Here is a 25,851-nt window from a genome sequence, read left to right on the forward strand (position 1 = left end):
ACAGTGCATTCGGAAAGTATTCAGACCCCTTCCCTTTTCCCACATTATGTTACGTTACAACCTTATATAAAATGTATTAAATAAAACATTTTCCTCATCAATCTACACACAATACCGCATATTGACAAAGCGAAAAAAAATAATTGCAAATGTATTAAACATTTAAAATAGAAATACCTTATTTACATAAGTATTTTGCTATGAAACTCAAAATGTACATTGAACATCCTTGAGATGTCTCTACAACTTGATTGGAGTCCACCTGTGGTAAATTCAATTGATTGGGCATGATTTGGAAAAACACACACCTGTCTACATTGGGCTCCAAAATTACTGCCACCCCTGACTGGCAATGCACAAACAATACTTAAAAAAATATAAACAATATAATTATAGAGAAACTCAAAATACCAACATGTGAGAAATACTGTACTTTATTAATGTTTCAATGAAACACACCAAAATCATTTATTGATTCAATTAAAAATCAACGTCAGGAGTGGTGACAAAATGGCGTCTTAATTAAGAGAGAACACTGTGTTTCAGCGAGCTCCCGTGGCATTTGTTAATTTCTCTTTTTATATTCATTTTCTAGCTTGAAAAAGTGGTAAAATTTGCTAAATAAGTTATCCTACAATGAGTCTTGATGGCTATTTCTCAAATATTTCCGACAACATGCCCAGCAGAACTACTAAAAACTGGACAAAAACCACCACCCCTGTAAATGTGCAGGAGGAGCTAGCTAACTTTAGCGAAGCTAACACCATTGCGGATCGAGGCACAATGGACCTGGTGATTCAAAGTATGATGGATAACATTACTAAAGTGATCGATGTTAAGATAGGAATGGTCTTGGAAGCAATAGCAGGCCATTCAGCTGAACTACAGAGGGTTGTCAAGCGTGTGGATGTGGCGGAAGGAAGAATTGCTACTGTGGAAACTTCAACTACATCAATGGACACTAAGATAAAGGCACTTGAGAAACAGGTGCACGAAATGGCGGAGCACATTGAAGACTTGGATAATCGAGGACGCAGATGCAATATCCGTGTTGTGTGACTACCGGAAAATTCTGAAGGGACACGTTCAGTAAAGATTTTCTGGCTACCTTTCAAATGGACACTAAGGCTGGTCTTGTGAAGCTGGACAGAGCCCATCGCTCTCAAGCACCGATACCCAGTCCCAACCAGCGCCCAAGGCCAGTGGTTATAAAGTTCCACAACTTCACCGACAAGCAACGCGTCATGGATACGGCCAGACATATCGGTTCTGACGGTAGTCAACGTCAAGGGTCTCATTCTTCAATGATTACTCCACAGCGGTGGTACGAAGACGCAAGGCATTTAATGAGGTGAAGGCTCGACTCAAGAGAATGAAGATGGACTACACACTGCTGTACCCGGCCACATTGAAGATGATGGTCAACGGATGGCCTAAGAAACTCTACACACCTGAAGAGGCTTCTGCGTTTATTGACTCTCTCGGTTAAATAACTTTAAGCTGCACCTCCGCAGCATTGGATAACTTTTTTATTTGAATCTGATCATGAAGCAGTGATGTGAGTTCTCAAGTGGTCCTGTTCAGTAATATTCGTATCTTTATTATTTTTCTTGCTAAGACTGAGATATGTGTGAATCTATATTGGTGCCCAGGCTTGGTTTTAGGTGGAAGAGCCTCAATCTTCTTTTATTGATTTTAGTTTTCTATATATATAAAGGATGAGGCTATAGAGTGGCTATGCGGACTTAAGAGTCTACATTGGAGAGTTGCAATCCCCTGCATGTTAGCTAGTGGGAAAACCCCCTTTTGGATCTTTACATGTTTAATTTTTTGGTTTAGTATAGTTCGGGTTCAGGGTTCATATCGTTTGTTTATGCTCGGTGAGATTTATAGTATTATTCAGTCTGGATATTGGGTTGGTCAAAGTGCAATGACAGGTAACAGACTGTGTGTATGCACATGGAACATTAGAGGGAGCCATAACCCCATTAAAAGGAAGACAATACTGTCTTTTTTGAAAAAATTAAATATTGATATTGCTCTGTTGCAAGAAACTCATTTTGATGATAATGAGCATCTGAAATTGCAACAAGTGAGTGTTTTTCTCATCATTTACATCCAGAAGTAGAGGTGTAGCAATTCTTGTGAAAAAGAACCTACCAGTTAAGGTGTTGAATTGTGTGAAAGATACATTTGGTCGTTTTTTTAAATTAATGGTACTTCACAAAGGCAGAACATTTCCATAATGAATATTTACTTCCCCTTGCCCACCTCCCTGATTTCCTCACTAAGGTATTTCTAGACTTTTCAGAATTAAACTCAGACACTGCAGTGGTTGAAAGAGATTTTAATTGTTTGTTGAACCCCCTTATTGACAAGTTTCCCAGCGGTATAGCGTCACTCTCTCCTCAAGCTAGGTCACTTAAAGCTATTTGTGATGATCTGGGGTATGCTGATGTTTGGAGAACCTTTCATCCCTCCAACAGAGAGTTCATTTTTTTCTCTGCACCTCATGGATGTCAGACTAGAATAGATTACTTTTTCATGTCCAGGACGTCTTTTCAGTCTGTTTTATCCGCTAGGATAGAAAGCATAGTCATATCTGATCATGCAGAGGTGATCCTGGACATAAAACTCAATGGGGCATCCAATCTGTCAAGACATCGGAGGTTGAATATAACAATTCTTAAAGACCTTACATTTACATCATATTTTATTTCAGAGTTTAAAGCATTTTTCTCTATTAACTTTCAATCAACAGATAACCCCTCGCTCCTTTGGGACACCTGTAAAGCGTACGCCAGGGGTCTGATTATGTCATACACAGCCACTAAGAGTCGGAAAAAGCGTGAAAAGCAAAAAAACTTTAGAGGGTGAATTAGGAACTAAAGAGAAGGATTACATTAAAACTCCCACTCCTGCCCTATTAAAGGAAATATCAGTCCTTAGATCAACGTTGGACTCTCTCCTAACACAGGACGCTGAAAAGAAAATGAGATTTGTCAGGCAAAAACTGTCTGAACATGATAAACCAGGAAAGTATTTGGCGTACCTAGCTAAAAAGAGAGCTGACTCAGTCAATTGCTACTATTACTGATTCTGATGGCAATCATTTATATGAAAATAAATTGACGAATGAGTCATTTAAGAAATTTTATACAAATCTTTATGCCTCAGATCTGACAAATGACCCACCCAAATTAATTGAGGACTTATTTTCTAAGATTGAGCTCCCTACTATCTCCTAAGAACAGAGGTATTTCCTTAACGCCCCTATTACCAAGGAAGAGATAATGCTCGCAATTAAGAATCTGCAAAATGGTAGGGCCCCAGGACCAGACGGGTTCTGTAGTGAGTTCTATAAAGAGTTCCATTGCCTGATCCTTGAGCCATTGCTTGATATGTTTAACCACTAATGTTCAAATGACCATCTCCCTCAAACGCTGAGAGAAGCCAACATATCCCTTATTCTCAAAAAGGGAAAATGCCCAGTCTTGTTCCTCGTACAGATCCATTTCCCATCTGAATGTGGATAGAAAATTGCTTTCTAAAATTCTAGCCACAAGATTAGAGGACTCACTGCCACTAATTATGAAAGGAGACCAAACTGGCTTCATTAAGGGCCGCAAGTCATGTAACAATGTCAGGCGGCTTCTTCATGTTATTCAAGCCTACCAACAAAGTGCTAAGGATGGTCTTGTGCTCTCCCTAGATGCTGAGAAAGCTTTTGACTGTGTGGAGTAGTCTTACCTATTGGGGCGGCAGCGTAGCCTAGTGGTTAGAGCGTTGGACTAGTAACCGAAAGGTTGCAAGATTGAATCCCCAAGCTGACAAGGTACAAATCTGTCGTTCTGCCCCTGAACAAGGCAGTTAACCCACTGTTCCTAGGCTGTCATTGAAAATAAGAATTTGTCCTTAACTGTCTTGCCTAGTTAAATAAAGGTAAATAAAACAATTCTTTGCTCTGACTAAATTTGGTCTAGGGAACAACTTTATAAAATGGGTTAAAGTTTTAGGTCAAAAGTTTTAGCTTCTCTATACTCAGAGGTACCAGACAGAGCTGTCCTTTGTCCCCTCTCCGATTCGCACTCGCTATGGAACCACTGGCCGAGGCCATCAGAGTAACGCCTGCTCATTGGTGACGTTCACCATAAAATAAGCTTGTATGCTGATGATGTCGTGATATTCATCTCTAGTCCCGAGACTTCAATTACATCTCTTGTTAATATTATTGAATTATTCAGTGAATTCTCAGGCTACAAGATTAACTTAACTAAATCAGAGGCTATGCCACTTGGTAACCTTCATTCTTTACCCTCTTTCCTTTTAAATGATCTCCCCCAGGTTTTACGTATCTGGGTATATTTGTAACTCCTAAATTCCAGCAAACGTACAAAGCCAATTTTGTTCCCTTGTTTGATGCAATAAGACAGGATCTGGTGTGCTGGAACTCTGTTCCGATTTCATGGTTGGATAGACTATCCCTCTTGAAAATGAACATTTTACCTAGACTACTTTACCCAATCCAAATGATCCCAGTATTACTCTCCAATAAGGTAATAAAGGATGTAAATGGATGGCTAAGTTCCTTTATATGGAGTAAACACAAGCCAAGACTTAAGATGGCAATATTGCAGCTGCCAAGTTTTATGGGCGGCTTGGATCTGCCCAATATTAGGTTCTATCAGTGGTGTGCCCACCTATGTCACATTTCTGACTGGATCACAAATGATGACTCCTCTATTTTGTTAGACATTGAGACTTCTTTTTCAAAATACCCCTTTCAGGATCTTTTATTTTTCAGAAGTTTCAAGTCTGTAAAAGATCACTGCAATAACCCAACTACACTTAACACACTCAAAGTATGGAGATCAGTTCAACGTTTTTTGGGAAGGTCCAAACTAACCTCTGCTCTTACCCCAATTCTTAACAACACAGATTTTGGTCCAGGATTGCTGGATGCTAGCTTTAACTTTTGGCTTAATCAGGGCATAGGCAGACTACATTATTTATTTGCTGATAAGATTTTTTGGTCATTTGAGCAGATGGTTGGGAAATACCGACTCCCAAAGCAGGACTTTTTTTCGCTTTCTACAGTAAGACATTATATTTTGAAGAGCACCACCTTAATTGGCAACCCTGATGTGTCTGTCATTGAAAGAATGCTTTTTTTCCCACAAAGGAATCAAAGGAATATCTGTAAGTTTGTTTTATGATGCTTACTGTTGACACACAGAGGGTGAAGCAAGTGTGGGAGAAAGAATTGTCTGTTACTATTGACGAAGAGATGAGGGAGGACATTTGGAGATATGCAAAAACAATATCTATATGTAATCGTACTAGAGCAATCGAGTTAAGAATAATACACAGATTGCATATATCCCCAAATCGCAGACACACTTTTAGCCCCTCTTCCTCTTCTCCTCAGTGTCTTAAATGTAAAACTGATACAGGCACCCTAACACATTGTTTATGGTCATGTTCTAAAATACAATGAGACTGGTCTGGTGTTCTGCAAGAAATTGAAAAAATTCTAGGGTCGATCTAGAATTGGACCCAGTTTCTTTACTGTTAGGTCTCCCTAGCAGACATGTTACTGCTGTGGGAAAGAGGAGGCTTTACCAGAAGGCTGGGACTTGGCCATAGGTGGACTTTCCAACAAGACAATGACCCAAAACATACCTCAAGATCCACACAGAAATGGTTCTGTGACAACAAAATTAATGTTCTGCCATGGCCATCTCAGTCGCCGGACCTAAATCCAATCGAAAACCTGTGGGCTCAGTTGAAGAGGGCAGTTGATAAGCGCAAACCCAGGATCTTGAAAGGATCTGCATAGAGGAATGGTCCAAAATCCCTCCGAATGTGTTCCTTAACCTTGTCAAACATTACTAAAAAAGACTCCATGCTGTTATCCTTGCCAGAGGTGGTTGCACTGAGTACTAAATGAGGAGTGCCAATAATTATGAAACCTTCATTTAGGTTACATTTATTTTGTATTAAATAATTGTATGATTTTGGTTGGTTCCATTGAAACATTAATAAAGTACAGTATTTGTCACATGTTGGTATTTTGAGTTTCTCTCTATAATTACATTGTTTATATTTTTTTAAGTATTGTTTGTGCATTGCCAGTCAGGGGTGGCAGTAATTTTGGAGCCCACTGAAAATAAGGTACCACAGTTAACCTCTTGCGTATATCCTACCACTGGGGGCGCCACAGCGCATTTTGGAAAAAATTTGTTCCCATTTTCAACGGCCTACTAATCAAACTCAGAAGCTAGGACATGCATGAAAACACCCTAAAGTTTCTGAAACTGTTTGAATGGTGTCTGTGAGTATAACAGAACTCGTATGGCAGTCAAAACCCCGAGACCGATTGAACCAGGAAGTGGGATTCTGAATTGTGGACTCGACTTCACAGCCTTCCCTGTAATTCACAACGTGAAAAAAATGATAATTGAGCACTTTCCAGTGCATCCACTAGATATCCCCAGTCTTTACAAAGTGTTTTGAAGCTTCTACTGTCGAAACTCAGTGCAGGAGACGATGTGGCAATTGGTCACAGTAGGAGGGCTATCAGCATTGTGACGTCGGCGGCCGTGTCTGCCCCCACCTTTGGAAACGTTTTGAAACACAATGAAATCGTCCCACTCGAATCTGATTGGCTCTCTTGTTGAAACAGGCCCTGAAGATTAATGTTATACAACGTTTGACATGTTTGAACGAACCTAACGAAGGGAAAATAGTCATTTTTCGTTAGCCAAGTGCCGCGCACGGATCAACATTTGGTTACAGCCTTAGGACGCGCTAACAACAGCAAGCTAATGGAACATAAAGGATGGACTTTTTCGACCGAAAATACATTTGTCGTGGACCTGGGATTCCTGGAAGTGCTTTCTGATGAAGACAACTAAAGGTGAGGGATTATTGGCAATATTATACAAGATCAGATGTGATGTGCGATTGTTCCAAGATGGCGACGAGCTAGGCTTTCTAGCTCATTTTCTGAGTATCGCATCCCCTTTTATCTCAAAGTGTGATTACCCTGTAAAGTTAATTTAAAATCTGTTATGACGGGTGTTTTCAAGAGATATTCATCTATAAATCTTAGATTGACAATATAAAAAAAAAAAATCGTTTTCGAATAGTAATTTATAAAATTGTAGCACTGTTTCCCGGGACGCATTTTATGAAAAAAAAGTTAGTCAACGTCAGGTGCCGATGTAAAATGCTGTTTTTATATAGAAATATGACCTTTATTGAACAAAAGATTGCATGCTGTGTGTAACATGATGTCCTAGGTGTGTCATCTGATGAAGTTTGTAAAAGGTTAGTGCTGCATTTAGCTGTTTTTTGGTTATATGTGATGCATGTGCCTGGTTGGAAAATTCATATGATGCTACTTTTACCATGTACTCCTCTAACATAATCTAATATTGTGCTTTTCCTGTAAAACCTTTTTGAAATCGGACAATGAGGGTCGATTCAAGAGAGGTGTATCTATAAAACGATAGACAGTCCTATATTTGAAAAAAAAAAATATTGAATTTCGTTATGCTAATGTCGCTAGGAGTTTTTCGCTGGAAAATGATCCCGCTAACGGGATGAGAGTCTCAAGAGGTTTTAACAGTGTATGTCAGAGAAAAACCAAGCCATGAGGTCGAAGGAATTGTCCATAGAGCTCTGAGACAGGATCGTGCCGAGGCACAGATCTGGGGAAGGGTACTAAACATTTTTGCAGCATTGAAGGTCCCCAAGAACACAATGGCCTCCATCATTTTTAAATGGAATGAGTTTGGACTCTTCCTAGAATTGGCCGCCGGCCAAACTGAGCAATCGAGGGAGAAGGGCCTTGGTCAGGGAGGTGACCAAAAACCCAATGGTCACTCTGACAGAGGTCTAGAGTTCCTCTGTGGAGATGGGAGAACCTTCCAGAAGGACAGCCATCTCTGCAGCACTCCACCAATCAGACCTTCATGGTGGAGTGCCAACGCAGGAGTGGCTTCGGGACAAGTCTCTGAATGTCCTTAAATGGTCCAGCAAGAGACCGGTCTTGAACCCGATCGAACATCTCTGGAGAGACCTGAAAATAGCATTTCTAAAAACCTGTATTTGCTTTGTCATTATGGGGTATTCTGTGTAGATTGATGAGGGGAAAAAAACAATTTAATACATTTTAGAATAAGGTTGTCGTAACAAATTGTGGGAAAAGTCAAGGGGTCTGAATACTTTCCAAATGCACTGTATATAACCCCTGCTCAGGTAATTCTTCCCATTCCCACAATTTCACAGCATTATAACCATATTCCCAGGGGTATTGTCAGTAATAATCTTGTGACCATGAAGTTGAATTCCACTGTTAGCTCTGTTACTGTTAGCCCAATTAAGAAGCCCACTATGGTAAGCTTGTCCAGTGCTATTATATCAAATAACATAAATATGGACACACCCACTGTTTTCAAATCGCATACAGTGATTGGGTTGTTACATATCAACGTACGGTGTTTGAAGTCAAAGATGGATTTATTTCATATCTGGTGCATGACACGAGCCCGGAGTTTGTTCTCACGGAGACTTGACTAAATGGCTCGATCCCAGACAAGGACATTGACATTGCTGATTACAACATAGTCAGGTGTGACAGACTGAAAAAAGGGGAGGGGTGGCTATATATGTGAAGTCAACTTCTGTGACATCATGTTCTCGAAATATCACTATCCCCCCCAAAATTTTTGCTTTTGGTTATAGATGTAGCCATAAGCCAAAATACACATGTATCTGTTTATCCGGCCTCTGACCATTTGAAGACTATTTGTCATGATTTTTAACACGACTCAACTGATTGCAAAACCCACATGGATTAGTGTAAAAATAAATCTAGCAACTCATCACCGATTTACATAATTCTACCAAACAGCCCCCACAAGTACTTGCCCAGTGGTGTCTTTGCTAATGATCTCAGTGATCACGGTCCTACTGCATATTAGAGATACTAAACAGATTAACACTGATCCTCATATAAAATAAAAAGTTATTTTGTCACATGCTTCGTGAACAACAAGTGTAGATTAACAGTGAAATGCTTACTTACAGGGCCTTCACAACAATGCAGAGAGAAAGAACATAGAGAAATAATATAACAGTAATAACACTTAATAATAAATATACAAGGAGTAACTATAACTTGGCTATATACACGGCGTACCAGTACCGAGTTGATGTGCAGGGGTATGAGGTAATTGAGGTAGATATGTACATATAACTAGGAATAAAATGACTAGGCAACAGGATGAATAATAAACAGTAGCAGCAGAGTATGTGATGAGTCAAAAAAGTTAGTGCAAAAAAGGTCAATGCAGATAGATAATTAACAAAATAGCTACCTGGACTAACTAAATAATTTAGCAGTCTTATGGCTTGAGGGTAGAAGCTGTTCAGGTGTCCTGTTGGTTCCAGAATTGGTGCATCGGTGACGATTGCCGTGCGGTAGCAGAGAGAACAGTGTATGACTTGGGTGGCTGGAGTCTTTGGCAATTTTTACGGAGTTCCTCGGACACTGCCTTGTATAGAGGTCCTGGATGGTCCTGGAGAGCCCATGCCAAATCTCTTCAGCCTCCCAAAGGGGAAGAGGCGTGTCCGTGCCCTCTTCACGACTGCGTTGGTGTGTGTGGACCATGATAGATCATAAGTGATGTGGACACCAAGGAACATGAAGCTCTTGACCCGCTCCACTACAGCCATGTCAATGTGAATGGGGGCGTGCTTGGCCCTCTGTTTCCTGTAGTCCATGATCGGCTCCTTGGTCTTGCTGACATTGGGGGAGAAGTTGTTGTCCTGGCATCACACTGTCAGGCCTACCAGCATCGTGTACTCAGCAAACTTAATGATGGTGTTGGAGTCGTGCACAGCCACACAGTCGTGGGTGACCAGGGAGTACAGAAGGAGACTAAGAATGCACCCCTGAGGGGCCCCCGTGTTGAAAGGATATGTTTCCTACCCCTCACCACTTGGGGGCAGCCCGTCAGGAAGTCCAAGATCCAGTTGCAGAGGGAGGTTTTCAGTCCCAGGGTCCTTACCTTAGTGATGCGCTTGGAGGGCACTATGGTGTTGAATGCTGTGCTGTAGTCAATGAACAGCATTCTGACATAGGTGTTCCTTTTGTCCAGGTGTTAGAGGGCAGTGTGAAGTAAAATAGAGATTGCGTAATCTGTGGTTCTGTTTGGACGGTATGCAAATTGGAATGGGTACTGGGTGTCTGGAATGATTGTGTTGATGTGAGCCATGACCAGACTTTCAAAGCATTTTATCGCTACAGATGTGAGTGCTACAGGGCTATAATCATTTAGACAGGTTACAGTACCTTGGTGTTCTTGGGCACAGGGACTATGGTTGTCTACTTGAAACATGTAGGTGTTAGAGACTGGGTCAAGGAGAGGTATAAAATGTCAGTGAAGACACTTGCCAGCTGGTCAGCGCATAATCTGAGGACATGTCCTGATAGTTCGTGAATGTTGACCTGTTTAAAGGTCTTACATCGGCTATGGAGAGCGTGATCCCAAGGTCATCCAGAACAGCTGGTGCTCTCATGCATTGTTCAGCGTTGGTTGCCTTGAAGCGAGCATAGAATGCATTTAGCTCTTCTGGTAGGCTCGCGTCACTGGGCAGCTCGCGGATGGGTTTCCTTTTGTAATCGGTGATAGTTTGCAAGACATGCCGTTGCCTGTTTTCATGGCTCCGAGGTCATAGTGGGATTTCTTATAAGCGTCCGAATTAGTGTTCTCCGCCTTGAAAGCGGAAGCTCAAGCTCTTAGCTCAGTGCAGATGTTGCCTGTAATCCATGGCTTTTGGTTGGGATACAGCCTTCATTAAGTCATCTTTTTTATTTTACCAGGTAAGTTGACTGAGAACACATTCTCAATTACAGCAATGACCTGGGGAATAGTTGCAGGGGAGATGAGGGGGGATGAATGAGCCAATTGGAAACTGGGGATGTTTAGGTTGCCATGATGATATGAGGACCATATTGGGAATTTAGCCAGGACACTGGGGTTAACACCCATACTCTTACAATAAGTGCCATGGGATCTTTCGTGACCACAGAGAGTCAGGACACCCATTTAACGTCCCTTCCGAATAACGGCACCTTAGCCAGGGGAATGTCCCCAATCACTGCTCTGCGGCATTGGATATTTTTGGGGGACCAGAGGAAAGAGTGCCTTATACACCCCTTGACTTATTCCACATTTTGTAGTGATACAGCCTGAATTCAAAATTGATTATATTGATTGTTTTTTTCACACATCTACAGTACATTCGGATAGTATTCAGACCCCTTCACTTTTTCAACAATTTGTTACGTTACAACCATATTCTAAAATGGATTAAATAAATAAAAAATCCTCATCAATCTACACACAATACCACATAATGACAAAGCAAAAACAGGTTTTTAGAAATGTTTGCAAAACAAAAAACAGAAATACCTTATTTACATAAGTATTCAGACCCTTTGCTCTCAGCCTCCAGTATTTATGCTTCAGTAGTTTATGTGTCGGGGGGCTAGGGTCAGTCTGTTACATCTGGAGTATTCTCGTCTTATCCGGTGTCCTGTGTGAATTTAAATATGCTCTCTCTAATTCTCTTTCTCTCTTTCTTTCTTTCTCTCGGAGGACCTGAGCCCTAGGACCATGCCTCGGGACTACCTGGCATGATGACTCCTTGCTGTCCCCAGTCCACCTGGCCATGCTGCTGCTCCAGTTTCAACTGTTCTGCCTGCGGCTACGGAACCCTGACCTGTTCACCGGACGTGCTTGTTGCACCCTCGACAACTACTATGATTATTATTATTTGACCATGCTGGTCATTTATGAACATTTTAACATCTTGACCATGTTCTGTTATAATATCCACCCGGCACAGCCAGAAGAGAACTGGCCACCCCTCATAGCCTGGTTCCTCTCTAGGTTTCTTCCTAGATTTTTGGCCTTTCTAGGGAGTTTTTCCTAGGGAGTTTTTCCTAGCCACCGTGCTTCTTTCACATGCATTGCTTGCTGTTTGGGGTCTTAGGCTGGGTCTCTGTACAGCATTTTGAGACTTCAGCTGATATACGAAGGGCTATATAAATAAATTTGATTTGATGAGACTCGAAATTGAGCTCAGGTGCATCCTGCTTCCATTGAACATCCTTGAGACGTTTCTACAACTTGATTGGAGTCCACCTGTGGTAAATTCAATTGATTGGACATGATTTGGAAAGGCACACACCTGTCTATGTAAGTCCCACAGTTGACAGTGCATGTCAGAGCAAAAACCAAGCCATGAGGTCGAAAGAATTGTCCTTAGAGCGCCGAGACAGGATTGTGTCAAGACACAGATCTGGGGAAGGGTACCAAAACATTTCTGCAGCACTGAAGCAGGGAGGTGACCAAGAACCCGATGGTCACTCTGACGGAGCTCCAGAGTTTCTTCTGTGGAGGTGGGAGAACCTTTGTGGTGGATGAATCAGAATTAGTTGGGTAACATAGATAATTAAGATGTTTTATTTGCATAATATGCTTATGTGAGACAATTGTCATTAGAATGTATCCCTTTGGACTGGTGTCTTTCAGTTGCACTTTTCCCTCAGCTGGGGCTCAGTCACTTGGGGCCCAGAGAGGGGAGAGGTCATGCTTGTCTTTTACATGTCTCTGGTGTTATGCAGAATATCAGAAAGGGAAGAGGACAGAATGGAACATTGCCTACATATGTGTGTGTGTTTTACTGAGGATGGGCCTCTATGAGATAGCACGGACAGAGGAGATTAACGATGTATTTTGATAATAACGCCTAAAGAGCATTCCAGAGGACATGAGCTAATGGTTCTGTTCTATACCGTACCATTGAGAAACGGTTCCAGTTTGGAGTAGGAGGACCAGACACTGGTCTATACAATGAACTCTGTTGACACAGCAGTTGCTGTCTTCTATGTTTTATAGATATCTTTCATACAAAACTTAACCTTGTGACCCATTCTATGTATCTGTGGTGCGTCATGTACGTTGAGAGGGATGTATCTTGGCTATAAAAGATCTTTGTACTTTTGTGTAATCACTTTTCAATGGTTCATTAGAGATAGCGCGTCATTGAAAGTCAAAGGGCTTTTGTAAAAGCATCTTAATTATTAAAGATGTAGTTTTAAATATAACTCTGACTGGTGTGTGAAGTTTGTAACTCATCTCATTTGGTAATGCAGAAATTAGCCGCCACACCTTCCAGAAGGATAACCATCTCTGCAGCACTCCAAAAATCAAGCCTTTATGGTACAGTGGCCAGACGGAAGCCACTCCTCAGTAAAAGGCACATGACAGCCTGTTTGGAGTTTGCCCAAAAGGCACCTAAAGGACTCTCAGACCATGAGAAACAATATTCTCTGCTCTGATGAAACCATGGTTGAACTCTTTGTCCTGAATGCCAAGAGTCACGTCTAGAGGAAACCAGGCACTGCTCTATACCTGGCCAAAACCATGTTTTTCAGGGGAAGAGACTGGGAGACTAGTCAGGATCAAGGGAAAGATGAACAGAGCAAAGTACAGATAGATCCTTGATGAAAACTTGCTCCAGATTGTTAAGGAACTCAGACTGGGGTGACGGTTCACCTTCGAACAGGACAACAACCCTAAGCACACAGCCAAGACAACACATGAGTGGCTTTGGGACAAGTCTCTGAATGTACTTGAGTGGCCCAACCAGAGCTCGGACTTGAACCCAATCTAAATTCTCTGTGGAGAGACCTGAAAATAGCTGTGCAGCGACGCTCCCCATCCAACCTGACAGAGCTTGAGAGGATCTGTAGAGAAGAACGGGAGAAACTCCACAAATACAGGTGTGCCAAGCTTGTAGCGTCATACCCAAGAAGACTCGAGGCTGTAATCGCTGCCGAAGGTACTGAGTAAAGGGTCTGAATACTTATGTAAATGTGATATTTATTTATTTTTATTCATAGAAACCTGTTTTGCTTTGTCATTATGGGATATTGTCTGTAGATTGATGAAAAAAAAACCGATTTAATCAATTTTAGAATAAGGCTGTAATGTAACAAAACGTGGAAAAAGTCAAGTGGTCTGAATAATTTTCGAATGCACTGTACACACAATATCCCACACTGAAAAAGTTAAGAAATAAAAAATCTAAATTGTTGTGCATTTATTGGAAATTAAATACAGAAATATCTAATTTACATAAGTATTCACACCCATGAGTCAATACATATTAGAATCGTCTTTGGCAGTGATTACAGCTGTGAGACCTCTCTAAGAGATTTGCACACCTGGTTTGTAAAATATTTTACCATTATTCTTTTTTAATTCTTCTAGATCTGTCAAGTTGGTTGTTGATCATTGCTAGACAGACATTTTCAAGTCTTTCCATAGATTTTCAAGCTGATTTAAGTCAACACTGTAACTCGGCCACTCAGGAACTTTCAATGTCATCTTGGTAAGCAACTCCAGCAGCCACCACCATACTTGAAAATATGAAGTGTTACTCAGTGATGTGTTGTGTTGGATTTGCCCCAAACATAACACTTTGTATTCAGGACATAAAGTTAATTTCTTTGCCACATTTTTTGGCAGTTTTACTTTAGTGCCTTATTGCAAACAGGATGCATGTTTTAGGATATTTTTAGTCTGTACAAGCTTCCTTCTTTTCACTCTGGCATCTAGGTTAGTATTGTGGAGTAACTACAACGTTGTTGATCCATCCTCAGTTTTGTCCTATCACAGCCATTAAGCTCTGTAACTATTTTAAAGTCACCATTGGCCACATGGTGAAATCACTGAGCAGTGTCCTTCCCCTCTGGCAACTGAGTTAGGAAGAACGCCTGTGTCTTTGTAGTGATTAATAACTTCACCATGCTCAACATGATATTCAATGTCTTTGTTTTTGTTTTTTTACTTATGTACCAGCCTTCTTTTCGAGGCATTGGAAAAACCTACCTGATCTTTGTGTAAGGACAGACACTGGAGACGAGAAGCGCAGCCTTCCCACCTGGGCAAGCCTGGCGGGCTGGCCGAGGCATGGGTTCTGGACAAGCCGGCTGAGGCAAAGAAGCCTGACGAGCCGGCTGAGGCGTGGGAGCCCAACAATTCGGCTGAGGCGTGAAAGCCTGACGATCCCACTGAGGCGTGAGAGCCTGACGGGCAGACTGAGGCATGATGTGAGATGGGTGCCTGCCGAGCCAACCGAGGCAAGGAAACCTCTCGAGCAAGCTAAGGCGTGGAAGCCCGACGAGCCAGCTGAGGCACCCCCGGTTCCATTGGCAGCGGCACCCTTTCCCGACATCACCACCAAAAACAAAAAACAAGTACTTCCTGATGCTTCAAATAGTGGTGTCAGCATTCTCTAAGGACCGACGCTGGAGACGAGAAGCAAGTTCAGGGAGTGGACATTTAATCAAAAACGGACATCAAACAAAACATGAACAGCAACTGGACGGGGGGGACAAAACGACATTACGACAATAATGCTGACACGGGGAACAAAACTGAGGAACAGACAGATATAGAGGGGGCAATCAACAACGTGAAGGAGTCCAGGCGAGTCCAATGAGCACTGATGCGCGTAATGATGGTGACAGGTTAGCGTAATGAATGGCAGCCTCGCTCGGGGGAGTGGGAGCAGGCGTGAGTCCATACAACTTATTATGTGACTTGTTAAACACATTTTTACTCCTGAAGTTATTTAGGCTTGCCATAAGAAAGGGGTTGAATAGTTATTGACTCAAGACATTTCAGCTTTTCATTTTTTATTAATTTGTAAAAATGTCTAAAATCATAATTCCACTTTGACAATATGGGGTAAATCTCAATGTAATAAATGTTGAAATTCAGGCTGTAACACAACAAAATGTTAGTTTTGCTTGTAAGCAGGAATCAGGAGGATAGAATTATGCTCAGAATTGATAAATGGAAGGAGAACTTTGTATGCATTTTTGTGTGTGGAGTAAAGGTGATCTAGAGTTCTGTCTCCTGTAGTTGCACAGGTGACATGCTGGTAAAATTAGTTAAAACAGACTTCAGTTTCCCTGCCTTAAAATCCCCAGCCACTAGGAGCGCCACCTCTGGATGAGAATTTTCTTGTTCGCTGATGACCCTATACAGCTCGTTGAGTGTGGTCTTAGTGCCAGCATCGGTTTGTGGTGGTAAATAGACAGCTACGAAAAACACAGAAAACTGTCTTGGTAAATAGCATGGTCTACAGCTTATCATGAGGTATTCTAACTCAGGCGAGCAGAACCTTGAGACTCCCTTAATATTAGTGATCGCACACCAGCTGTTGTCAACAAAGAAACCCACACCTCCCCCCTTGAGCTTACACAAGGCTGCAGTTCGATCCTGCTGATGCATAGAAAAACCAGCTAGATATAGATTATCCATGTCCTTGTTCAGCTAGGACTCCGAGAAACAGAGCTTGTCCAGAATAGAGCTTGTCCAGTTTGTTCTCCAGTAGTGGTACGTTCGCCAATAGAACGTAGGGTAGAGCTGGATAATTTATTAGCCAACGTAGTTTCATTAGAGTGCCCGCACGTTGGCCTCTTACGCCGTCACTTCCTTTTCCGAGTCTCTGAAATTAGGGCCTGGTCCGGGGTGAGAAGTATTTCCTGCGCCCCCGACTCATTTAAAGAGAAATCTTTATCCAAATCGCTGTTCTCATATCTAGAAGCCTTTTTTCGGTCACAGGAAACGATGGCGGAAACATTATGTACAAAAACACACAAAATAGCAGTTGGTCAGGTGCCATTTTGTGTCGTATAATTATGAACAGATATTTTAAACATTGTTCCCCACAAGCTTTTCTTCATGATATTATTCCTCTGACTTCTCCTCTATCAGCTGCATGCATGACCCTGAATTAGCTCTAGAATTTTTATTATCTATTTTTTTCACTCTGGCAGACAAACAAGCTCCCTTTAAACTCCTTAAAGTAAAAAAATACAAGTACTTGGTTCTCTACAAAACTTTCAGATCTTGTTATGATGAATGGTCTGGGCCAAAGCTAGAAAATATTACTCAGTAGCAGATTGGCAGTTTTTCAGGCAATTTAGAAACAGATGCACTTCCTCTGTCAAGAAAGCTAAATCTAGCTACTATCTAAGTTCTATCTCTGACTCTGCTGGTGAACCGTCAACATTTTGGAAAACAGTTAATACACTGATGCGTGGAAAATCTTCTCCTTTCCTGCCTAAGCAAGTTGTCAGACTCTGGCATCATTACTGAGAAAATCAGATTTGTGAAGCTTTTAATTAACATTTTATCTCTGCAGTATTTTTATTTGAAATAAATGGTGGAACTAACCCTGATCAGCCAGACAACTGCCTGCCCCTCTCCCAGCCTTTAGCTGGCTCGATGGAAGTTCCGTTAACTTCTCGTGAATCTTTGCTTAATTTCAACAGCTTTCTACTTCTGATGGGCTCGACGCCTTGTGCAAGATTGATGGAAAATAAATTCACTGGGGCTGATTTGCTTGAGCCATTGCTTCAGCTTTCTGCTCCTCTGAATGCAGAATCTTTAACACATTTCTAACCTTACAATTACTTCTGGTACCATCCCCGGGGTCTGAAAGGCGGCTCATATACTCCCCCTTCACAAAGGTGGTGACACGTATGACCTAAATAATTATTGCTCCATTTTCAAAAACTCTCTTGCCTAGAAACAATTATAGAATCCTTGTTAAATACTCAACTTAGATCCTTTTTATCTACGAAATGTATTCTAAATGTACACCAGTCAGGTTTCAGACCAGATCATAGCACCATTTCTGCTACTTCTTTGGTCTTAAATTATGTTCTTAATTGTTTGGATAAAAATAAACATTGTGCAGCCCTTTTTATTGACTGTCTAAAGCTTTTGACACTGTGGATCACTCAGTAATTATTCTGAAGCTTTCATCAATTGTCCTGCACCAGGCAGGCTGTGTGTAGCTGGTTTGAAAATGATTTAACAGACCACATTGTGTATTAATGATGGTGTTAAATCAGGTTTTCTGGACATAACAAAGGGATCGATTCTTGGGCCAGTTCTTTTCACTATTTATAGGAACACAATTTTTTTATCTGTGAAAAAGTTCAACTTTGACCTGCTATTTCCCCCACAGCTGACCAGGTTCTGTCAGAGCTTTAATCTGCATTTATTGCACTGCGGAAAGCCTTTGTGAAACTGAAATTGGTACTTAATGCAGGTAAACCCATGTACATGTTATTTTCCAAATCATGCATACATACAGTTGAGGTCGGAAGTTTACATACACTTAGTCATTCAAACTCGCTTTTTCAACCACTCCACACATTTCTTGTTAACAAACTATAGTTTTGGCATGTCGGTTAGGACATCTACTGTGTGCATGACACAAATAATTTTTCCAACAATTGTTTAAAATTGTTTACTTTCACTTAAAATTCACTGTATCACAATTCCAGTGGGTCAGAAGTTTACATACACATATTGACTGTGCCTTTAAACAGCTTGGAAAATTCCAGAAAATGATATCATGGCTTTAGATGCTTCTTATAAGTTAATTGACATAATTTGAGTCAATTGGAGGTGTACCTGTTGATGTATTTCAAAGCCTACCTTCAAACACAGTGCCTCTTTGCTTGACATCATGGGAAAATGAAAAGAAATCAGCCAAGACCTCAGAAAAATAATTGTAGACCTCCACAAGTCTGATTCATCCTCCACAAGTCTGGTTCATCTGTACAAACAATAGTACGCAAGTATAAACACCATGGGACCACGCAGCCGTCATACCGCTCAGGAAGGAGACGCGTTCTGTCTCCTAGAGATTAACGTACTTTGGTGCGAAAAGTGCAAATCATATAAAGGGACTTTGGAACAATGGTTTTCCGTCAGCCACAATGGTGGTCATGACGAGAGATGGAATATGAAAATGTATGTAATTTTTGTTTTATTATTAAAGGTTAACAGATGATATTATTATGAAAACATTGTACCTTTAAGAGTTTTCCCAGTATATGCCTGATGTTTATACATTCTACGTTGTGTGGAAAATATCCAAATCAAAGAGAATGTTTTGGTAAAGATGAGATGTGAAGTTAGTGTCTAAAATTGGATTTGAGTAAAATCTAGGCCTTGTCCCTTAACTTGGTACGCCCAGAGAATTGCCCTAAAGGCGGTTACGCCCACTTCTGACCCGAGGGTATAAGACAGAAGACTGGAGAATTAACATATCAGACTAAAAGAGACCCCAAGCTGCAGCGAAGGTCTAAATGGTCAACGAACCCCAAAACGCAACACAAAGTTTGAAGACAAAGAAATATTTTTCTACCCAAGCTACGGATGAGTAGCTGTGTCTAAGCGGGTGAATTCAAGTTGAACCATCTAGCCTCCACTCTTCATCGAATCGTGGTATCTACGCTATTTCATTCATACGCTGTGAGCTCTGAGCTACAGAGCTGTATGTCCTCAGGCGACACCACAGAGAAAAGGGAAGAAATCAGACCACAATCCAAGAAGGACACTGACATCGTGAGGACAATCAGAGAGTTGCGTCGGAGCAGTGCGCCCTTGAGAAGCCTAAACGAGCCACGCGGGACGCCCATCTGAGATCTCCAACACGTAATTACATCATTATATTCTGACCCATAAGAGTGGCAGTTCGGGGCAAGACTAGGTTTGAATAAGCATAGCTGACAAATGAACCCAAGTGTATATTTCTCTCGTGTACTTTCTTTGTTTCTCTCTCTTTTAAATCCCCATTTTGGGTAACACGCGCCATAGTGTGTTGGCCCGTTATACTAAGTCCTAATCAAAAGCCTAGACTGTGTTTTGTGTATGTGTATTTTTATCATCATTTTAGCTTGCTAGTAAATAAATAATCAACTAAGATTGGTGTGGTAAACTCATTGGTGTAGCCCGGGTTCGTGCAGATTCCCGGATTATGCGACGTTCAGACATGAGACTAGAGGTTGATTAATTTAGCGACTGTTGACAAATCGATATTCTAATATTCTTTGAGTTAATTTGGGAAATAGAAACTCAATAAAACTAATTTTCCCATGGTGCCCCAGGTTAATGAGTTAATAATTGCTTGATTCATTTAAGCACGCAATTATAAACAGTTAATCATTCGATGAGCAACAGTCGTCACATTAACTAATACAACGTCACGACACCACATTGTGTTGTGTTACAGCCTGATTAAATAGAGATTTTGTGTCACACATCTACACACAATACCCTATAATACCCTATAATGTCAAAGTAAAAATGTTGAAAAAAATATACAGTGGGGGAAAAAAGTATTTGATCCCCTGCTGATTTTGTACGTTTGCCCACTGATAAAGAAAGGATCAGTCTATAATTTAATGGTAGGTTTATTTGAACAGTGAGAGACAGAATAACAACAAAAATATCCAGAAAAACGCATGTCAAAAATGTTATAAATTGATTTGTATTTTAATGAGGGAAATTTATTATTTCAGAAAGATTTCTGGCTCCCAAGTGTATTTTATACAGGTAACAAGCTGAGGTTAGTTGCACACTCTTAAAGGGAGTGCTCCTAACCACAGCTTGTTACCTGTAAAAAAGACACCTGTCCACAGAAGCAATCAATCAATCAGATTCCAAACTCTCCACCATGGCCAAGACCAAGACCAAAGAGCTCTCCAAGGATGTCAGGGACAAGATTGTAGACCTACACAAGGCTGGAATGGGCTACAAGACCATCGCCAAGCATCTTGGTGAGAAGGTGACAACATTTGGTGCGATTATTCGCAAATGGAAGAAACACAAAAGAACTGTCAATGTCCCTCGGCCTGGGGCTCCATGCAAGATCTCACCTCGTGGGGTTGCAATGATCATGAGAACGGTGAGGAATCAGCCCAGAACTACACGGGAGGATCTTGTCAATGATCTCAAGGCATTTGGGACCATAGTCACCAAGAAAACAATTGGTAACACACTACGCTGTGAAGGACTGAAATCCTGCAGCGCCCGCAAGGTCCCCCTGCTCAAGAATACATATACATGCCCGTCTGAAGTTTGCCAATGAACATCTGAATAATTCAGAGGACAACTGGTGAAAGTGTTGTGGTCAGATGAGACCAAAATGAAGCTCTTAGGCATCAACTCAACTCGCCGTGTTTGGAGGAGGAGGAGGAATGCTGCCTATGACCCCAAGAACACCATCTCCACCGTCAAACATGGAGGTGGAAACATTATGCTTTGGGGGTGTTTTTCTTCTAAGGGGACAGGACAACTTCACCGCATCAAAGGGACGATGGACGGGGCCATGTACCATCAAATCTTGGGTGAGAACATCCTTCCCTCAGCCAGGGCATTGAAAATGGGTTGTGGATGGGTATTCCAGCATGACAATGACCCAAAACACACGGCCAAGGCAACAAAGGAGTGGCTCAAGAAGAAGCACATTAAAGTCCTGGAGTGGCCTAGCCAGTCTCCAGACCTTAATCCCATAGAACATCTGTGGAGGGAGCTGAAGGTTTGAGTTGCCAAACGTCAGCCTCGAAACCTTAATGACTTGGAGAAGATCTGCAAAGAGGTGTGGGACAAAATCCCTCCTGAGATGTGTGCAAACCTGGTGGCCAACTACAAGAAACGTCTGACCTCTGTGATTGCCAACAAGGGTTTTGCCACCAAGTACTAAGTCATGTTTTGCAGAGGGGTCAAATACTTATTTCCCTCATTAAAATGCATATAATTTTATAACATTTTTGACATGTGTTTTTCTGGATTTTTTTGTTGTTATTCTGTCTCTCACTGTTCAAATAAACCTACCATTCAAATTATAGACTGATAATTTCTTTGTAAGTGGGCAAACGTACAAAATCAGCAGGGGATCAAATACTTTTTTGCCCCACTGTATATAAAAATGTCGAAGCTGATATGTCTTAAGTCAATTCAACCCCTTTGTTTTGGCACACCTAAATACATTCAGGAGTAAAAATGTGCTCAAGAAATCGCATAATAAGTTGCATGGATGCATTCTGTGTTCAATAATGGTGGTTAACATGATTTTTAAATTATGTTAACCACTATTACTCCCCTCAGTACCCCACACATACAATTATCTGTGAAGTCCTTCAATCGAGTAGTGAATTTCAGGCAGAGATTCAAACACAATGACCAGGGAGGTTTTTCAATGCCTGGCAAAGAAGGGTAACGATTGGTAGATGTGTAACAAAAACAAAAAAAAACGGACACTGAATATTCCTTTTAGCATGGTGAAGTTATTAACTAGGCTTTGGATGGGTATCAAGTAACCCAGTCACTACAAAGATACAGTTGTCCTTCCTAACTCAATTGCCGGAGAGGAAGGGAACTGCTCAGGGTTTTCACCAACAGAGTTTAATTGTTTTGATATGAGAAAACTAAGGATAGAGATAGTTACTCCACAATGCTCAATACAATACTAACTAAGGTAGTTACTCCACAATATTAACCTTAATGACAGAGTGAAAAGAAGGAAGACGGTACAAAATACACATATTCCAAAACATGCATCCTGTTTGCAACAAGGCACTTAAGTAATACTGCAAAACATGTGAAAAAGAAATGTACTTTTTGTCCTGAATACAAAGCATTTTGTTTGATGCAAATCCAACACATCACTGATTACCACTCTTCATATTTTCAAGCATGGTGGTAGATGCATCATGTTATGGTTATGCTTGTCATTGGCAAGGACTAGGAAGTTTTTTAGGATAAAAAGAAACGGAATACAGATATAAGCACAGGCAAAATCCTAGAGAAACCCTGGTTCAGTCTGCTTTCCAACAGACACTGGGAGACAAATTCACCTTTCAGCAGGACAATAATCTAAAACCCAAGGCCAAATCTACACTGGAGTTTCTTACCAAGACAAAATGTAATGTTCCTGAGATTGCCTAGTTACAGTTTTGACTTAAATCGGCTTGAAAATATATGTCAAGTCTGGCTGTCTAGCAATTATCAACTATCAACGTGGCAGAACTTGAAGGATTTTAAAACGAAAAATGGGCAAATATTGAACAATTGAGGTGTGCAAAGCTCTTAGAGACTTATCCCAAAAGACTCACATCTGTTATTGCTGCCAAAGGTGCTTCTAAAAAGTATTGACTCACGGGGTGTGAATACATATGTAAATGAGAAATTTCTGTATTTCATGTTCAATACATTTGCAAACATTTCGAAAACATGTTTTTGTTTTGTCATTATGGGCTATTGTGTGTAGATGGGTGAGAAAAACAATACATTCAATACATTTTGAATGTAACACAACAAAATGTGGAATAAGTCAGGAGGTATTCATACTTTCTGAAGGCACTACAGGGAGTACCAGATTAATGTGCAGGGGTACGAGGTATTTGAGGTAGATATGTACATAAAGGCAGGGTAAAGTGACTAGGCATCATGATAGATAATAATAGTAGTAAAATAAAGAACAGAGTAGCATCGGCATATGATGAGTGTAAAAGTGTGTGTGTATGTGTGTTTGAGTGTATGTGTGTGTGTGTTGTGTCGGTATGCGTGTGTGTTACGTGTGTGTGTGCGTATCAATACAGTAACATGAGATCTGTATGTAAAATATTTACATTTATCATTTGAGTCATTTAGCAGATGCTCTTATCCAGAGTGACTTAGTCCATTCATCTTAAGGTCGCTAGGTTAGACAACCACATATCACTGTCAAATATACATGATACGAACATTCCATTACAGCTAAACAATAAATATATAGCATTTTGCAACAAAACCCATTTTAATACTAAAATCTATTAATAAACAAATTTGAGAACAGTCATATTTTACACACTGACGAAGGTACACGTAAATATTTTCTGATGAAAAAACACAAATGTGAAAAACTGGTGAATATAGCATCTAACGTTTCCCTGCTTATAAATATCTGGGTATCTGGATTGTCGACAAGCTATCTTCCAAAAATCATATTGATGGGTTAGTTAAAAGTTAAGAATTAAAATGGGCTTCCTTTATAGGAATAGGGCATGCCTTTCATTAAATAGTAGAAAACAAATTGTTCAGTCGACATTCCGGCTTTACACTATGGTGATATCGTCTATATGAATGCAGCTTCCACTGTATTGAAGGCAATGGACCCAGTGTGTCATAGCGCACCAAGCTTTAATGCAGGCGATAGGTTCAGTACACATCACTGCATTCTGTATCAGAAAGTAGGTTGGCCATCTCCAGTCTCATAGATCAATGCCCTGCTCTCTTTGTTTATAAAGCTCTCTTGTGCAAACTTTCGCCTTACCTTACAGACATACGAGTCACCAGACCTGATCAGAGGGATGGCTAATGCTAGATGTCACAATGATCACTATAGGTAAATCTGCATTCAGTTTTTTTGCAACCTATGTATGGAATGATATGCAGAGCTCTCTGTACCTTGATGCTCTGGTGCCTCTAGGGCAGTTCAAGTTGTTAATTGAGGACCTCTTTGTTAGGGAATGTGTTTGCTTCTTAAATTGCTTGTAGTATTGTATGTTCTCGTTATGTTTAATGTTTGAATGTTGTAAATGTTATAAATTGTGTTCATGCAGAGCTCCCTTGGAAAATAAGCCTTGGTCCCAATGGGACTCCCTGCTAAAATAAAGATAAAATAAAATAGGTGTCTCCAAATATGTCACACACGTACCTCTTCTTTATCCTTCAGAGTGCTTTCCAGTTCCTCAATGGTCTGGTTTAGCTCCGTCTTCTGGGATTTGATCACAGGGGTCTGGGTGCTCTGGCACTCTAGCTCAGTCACCTAGACACACATGCACGCACACACACAGAGACAAAATAAATCAGAAATAAGTTACACACATAAACTGAACAAATACCATTGATGCTCCACACACCATCCCCATCTCCCATCTCTCTCCCATGTCTTCTTCCTCCTCACCCGTTTGTGTAGTCTCTCGGCCTCCTCCTGGTAGGCAGCCAGTTGTTGTTTCCACTGTTTGACGTTAGCTGTGGACTCCAGCAGAGCGGCTGTTAGCTTAGCATTGTTCCCCTTTAGAGCTGATAGCTCTGCCTCCCAGTGCTTATTGATGGAGGGGCTGGGAAAGAGGACACATTAACATGATTACTTCATAATAACAGAAGAAAAGGTAACATACTATGTGACGATCCGCTGTAATCAGGAGATGAGATTAGTCATGCTGAGACCAAGGTCTCTTTTACAGATGAGCCCTGTATCAAACATACACATGAAGTGTACACTGTACTGTACACTGAGTGTACAAACATTAAGAACACCATCCTAATATTGAGTTGCACCCCCCCTCAACTCATTGGGGCATGGACTCTACAAGGTGTCAAAAGCGTTCCACAGGGATGCTGGCCCATGTTGACTCCAATGCTTCCCACAGTTATGTCAAGTTGGCTGGATGTCCTTTGAGTGGTGGACCATTCTTGGTGCACACGGGAAACTGTTTAGCATGAAAATCCCAGCAGCGTTGCCATTCTTGACACAAACCAGTGAGACCTGGCACCTACTACCATGTCCCGTTTCATCAGAAGAAACACATTGTGTCCTGTTTGTCAGGTAGTTTTCAAACCAAATGCAGGCTGCCTGACTGAGGCCAATTTCAGACAGTCTACAAATTATTAATAAATGGTCAACAGTGTCGAAAGCCTTCAACAGATCTATGAAAAGGACAGCACAATGCTGCCTTTTGTCCACATAATTTACAGTCTCATTTATCACCAAAGAAGCAGCCGATATAATGCTATGATATGGCCTGAAACCCGACTAATGGACAGTTAGAATACATTTTGAAGCTAGAAAAGATCTAAGCTGAGTGTGATTAAATATTTGTTTTAATTGCTAGGCAAGATAGTTCAT

The 25,851-nt window shown here is 41.0% G+C and overlaps 1 protein-coding gene across 4 annotated transcripts in view; it reads right to left on the minus strand.

Annotated features, from left to right (window-relative positions):
* Nucleotides 1-25,851, minus strand: part of homer1b (homer scaffold protein 1b) — a 145,476-nt gene that overhangs the window by 13,869 nt on the left and 105,756 nt on the right. For all 4 annotated transcript variants that reach the window (XM_029722228.1, XM_029722229.1, XM_029722230.1 and 1 more), the window contains 2 exons: nt 24,907-25,063; nt 24,658-24,768 (listed from right to left, as the gene is read on the minus strand). In XM_029722228.1, the coding sequence (XP_029578088.1) occupies nt 24,658-24,768; nt 24,907-25,063 (268 nt within the window). The remainder of the gene's footprint in view (nt 1-24,657; nt 24,769-24,906; nt 25,064-25,851) is intronic.

The sequence above is a fragment of the Salmo trutta genome, chromosome 29 (genome assembly GCF_901001165.1).
Source record: "Salmo trutta chromosome 29, fSalTru1.1, whole genome shotgun sequence".
Lineage (NCBI taxonomy): Eukaryota > Metazoa > Chordata > Actinopteri > Salmoniformes > Salmonidae > Salmo > Salmo trutta.